The 2,325-nt window shown below is 38.3% G+C and overlaps 1 protein-coding gene across 1 annotated transcript; it reads right to left on the reverse strand.

Moving 5' to 3' along the window:
* Positions 1 to 667: 667 nt before the first annotated feature.
* Positions 668 to 1,282, reverse strand: LOC138879188 (uncharacterized). The gene has a single exon (XM_070158782.1). It carries the CDS (start codon positions 1,280 to 1,282, stop codon positions 668 to 670), a length of 615 nt encoding a protein of 204 aa, XP_070014883.1.
* Positions 1,283 to 2,325: the final 1,043 nt, after the last annotated feature.

A 2,325-nucleotide genomic window follows, 5' to 3' on the forward strand; every position in this document is an offset into this window, starting at 1 on the left:
AACTTTTCCACAATTCTCATAATATTATAATATGAGTAATCTGTATTAGGTATTTGTGAACATCATTTGGCCTAACACCCCCACCATTGAGTTGTTAAGCTCTTAATATTGTTCACTTGACCATTAATCCCCAATGGATCACCAAAGTTTCTCCAAAGGTAAGCAGCAGGTTGACTTTCTACAAATGTATGTTGTATAGTCTCACATTCGGGTACTAAACAACATACACAACTTGATACTATTTGGTTTCTAGGTTTGAGCTAAACTTCCTGAAACACAACTTGATACCATTTGGTTTCCAGGTCTGAGCTAAACTTCCTGAAAAGGAAGCTTTTTGAAATAATCTCCAAGATAAGAATGAGATCTTAGTGGGGATATTCCTATTCCACACCTTTGAGAGCACGAAGTTTACAGGTCTCCTTCTCCTAGTGATCTGCCAAGCTGAGGCATTGGAGAAATCTCTATTTGTTGCACGTTCCCATATTGTATAGTTTTCCTTGGGTTGATTTCCAATATTCACTGTTTGGACCTGTTGAACCATGTTTCCTGGCGGTGCTTCCCTCAATTTCTGTAGGTTCCACCTTCCATTTTGAATAAACTCCTTTATTGTTGGCTTGGCAGATCTGGATTTTATTGGATATGTGTTAGCCAATGGTCCTTTGCCAGTTCAATTGTCCCACCAAAAGCTACAATCTCCTCTATTAATCATCCAACATATGTTGGTTTCTGCTTTCCCTCTTATCTTCATCATATCTCTCCATATGTGTGATTGTTTGGTTGCTCCTTTAAATACCACTGGATGTCCTCTAGAGCAGTACTTTGCTCTAAGAAAGTTAGTCCATAGATTTTGTTGAGTTCTGAAATTCCACCATCTCTTGATTGTAATGTGTCTCCAATGTCTTGCAGACATCTGATGCCAATTCCACCCTCCTCTGTCCTCTTTGGGATAGCACAAGTTACCCCAAGAACTCCAATGATATTTGGACTTGTCATTGGTAGCTCCCCAGAAGAAATTAGCAAAGTATCTTTTCAATGTTTTGTAAGTAGCTTTTGGCGGATTCATGGCTGCAAGTATGCATGTTGGAATTGCCTGCAAAGTATGTTCAACTAAAGTTAGTTTTACTCCATGTGACAGTATCTTCCCTTGCCATCCATTGAGTCTTTTTGATATCTTAGAAACTAATCCATCAAAGTAGACTATCCTCTTCCTTCCCACAAATATAGGACATCCCAGATAAACAAATGGGAATTCTTTATTCAAGAATCCTGTAGCATTTCTCATTTTGTTTATTCTGGATGGTGATGCCTTGGGATCTGTTAAGAAAAAGCTTTTGTCTTGGTTGACCAACTGTCCTAATACTGTCTCCTATTTCTTTACCACTTTTATGACCATTCTTACTGATTTAGTGCAACCAGCTATAAAGATCATAATGCCATCTGCATATTGATGATGTCCATCTCATTGAAGAAGTATTAGGCATGTGCCTAATAAGAGTTTTCTTTGGTTTGGTAGCCAACCTTGTTGACTTGGTTTGGTTGGTAGCCAACCTTGTTGAATTAGTTTGGTTTGGTAGCCAACCTTGTTGAATTTCTTTGGTTTGGTAGCCAACTTTGTTGAATTGTGAAAAGTGTGTGTAAATTGTCAAATATTGTAGGCTTTAGAGGGTGAAGCTTTGGCTATAAAAGGAGAGCTTCAACTCTCATTTCTTCACACCAACAAAGAGAGAAAGAAAGAGTAAGGTTTCACAGACAAGGTATAAGAAAATAGTCTGTGAGGAAAATAGAGAGAGAGCGATATTGTAGTGAGGTGGGAATATCAAAAGAGGGTTATTTCTTTTGAGTGTTGTAGTGGTCTTTGGAGTATTTACCTCCGACCTACAAAGTTGTAAAATTCCTTACTATAGTGATATCAGTTGCTCCTCTCGGGGTCGTGGTTTTTTCCCTTATTCAGAAGGGTTTTCCACGTAAAAATTTTGGTGTCATTGTTACTCTTTTATTCTTGTTAATTACCGTATCTCGGTGCTACATTATTATTCCGCTTTATTACCGTGAATATTATTTTGGTAAGGGGTTTATTCCCAACAACTGGTATCAGAGCACGGGTTCTGCTCGTTCACTGAAATACTATTCACTGTCGGTAGTACTATACTTGGTGAAAAAATAAAAATGTCCGGAGTAAAGTACGAGGTAGCAAAATTCAACGGAGATAACGGTTTCTCAACATGGCAAAGAAGGATGAGAGATCTGCTCATCCAACAAGGATTACACAAGGTTCTAGATGTTGATTCCAAAAAGCCTGATACCATGAAAGCTGAGGATTGGGCT

This window comes from Nicotiana sylvestris, chromosome 10, assembly GCF_000393655.2.
Source record: "Nicotiana sylvestris chromosome 10, ASM39365v2, whole genome shotgun sequence".
NCBI lineage: Eukaryota > Viridiplantae > Streptophyta > Magnoliopsida > Solanales > Solanaceae > Nicotiana > Nicotiana sylvestris.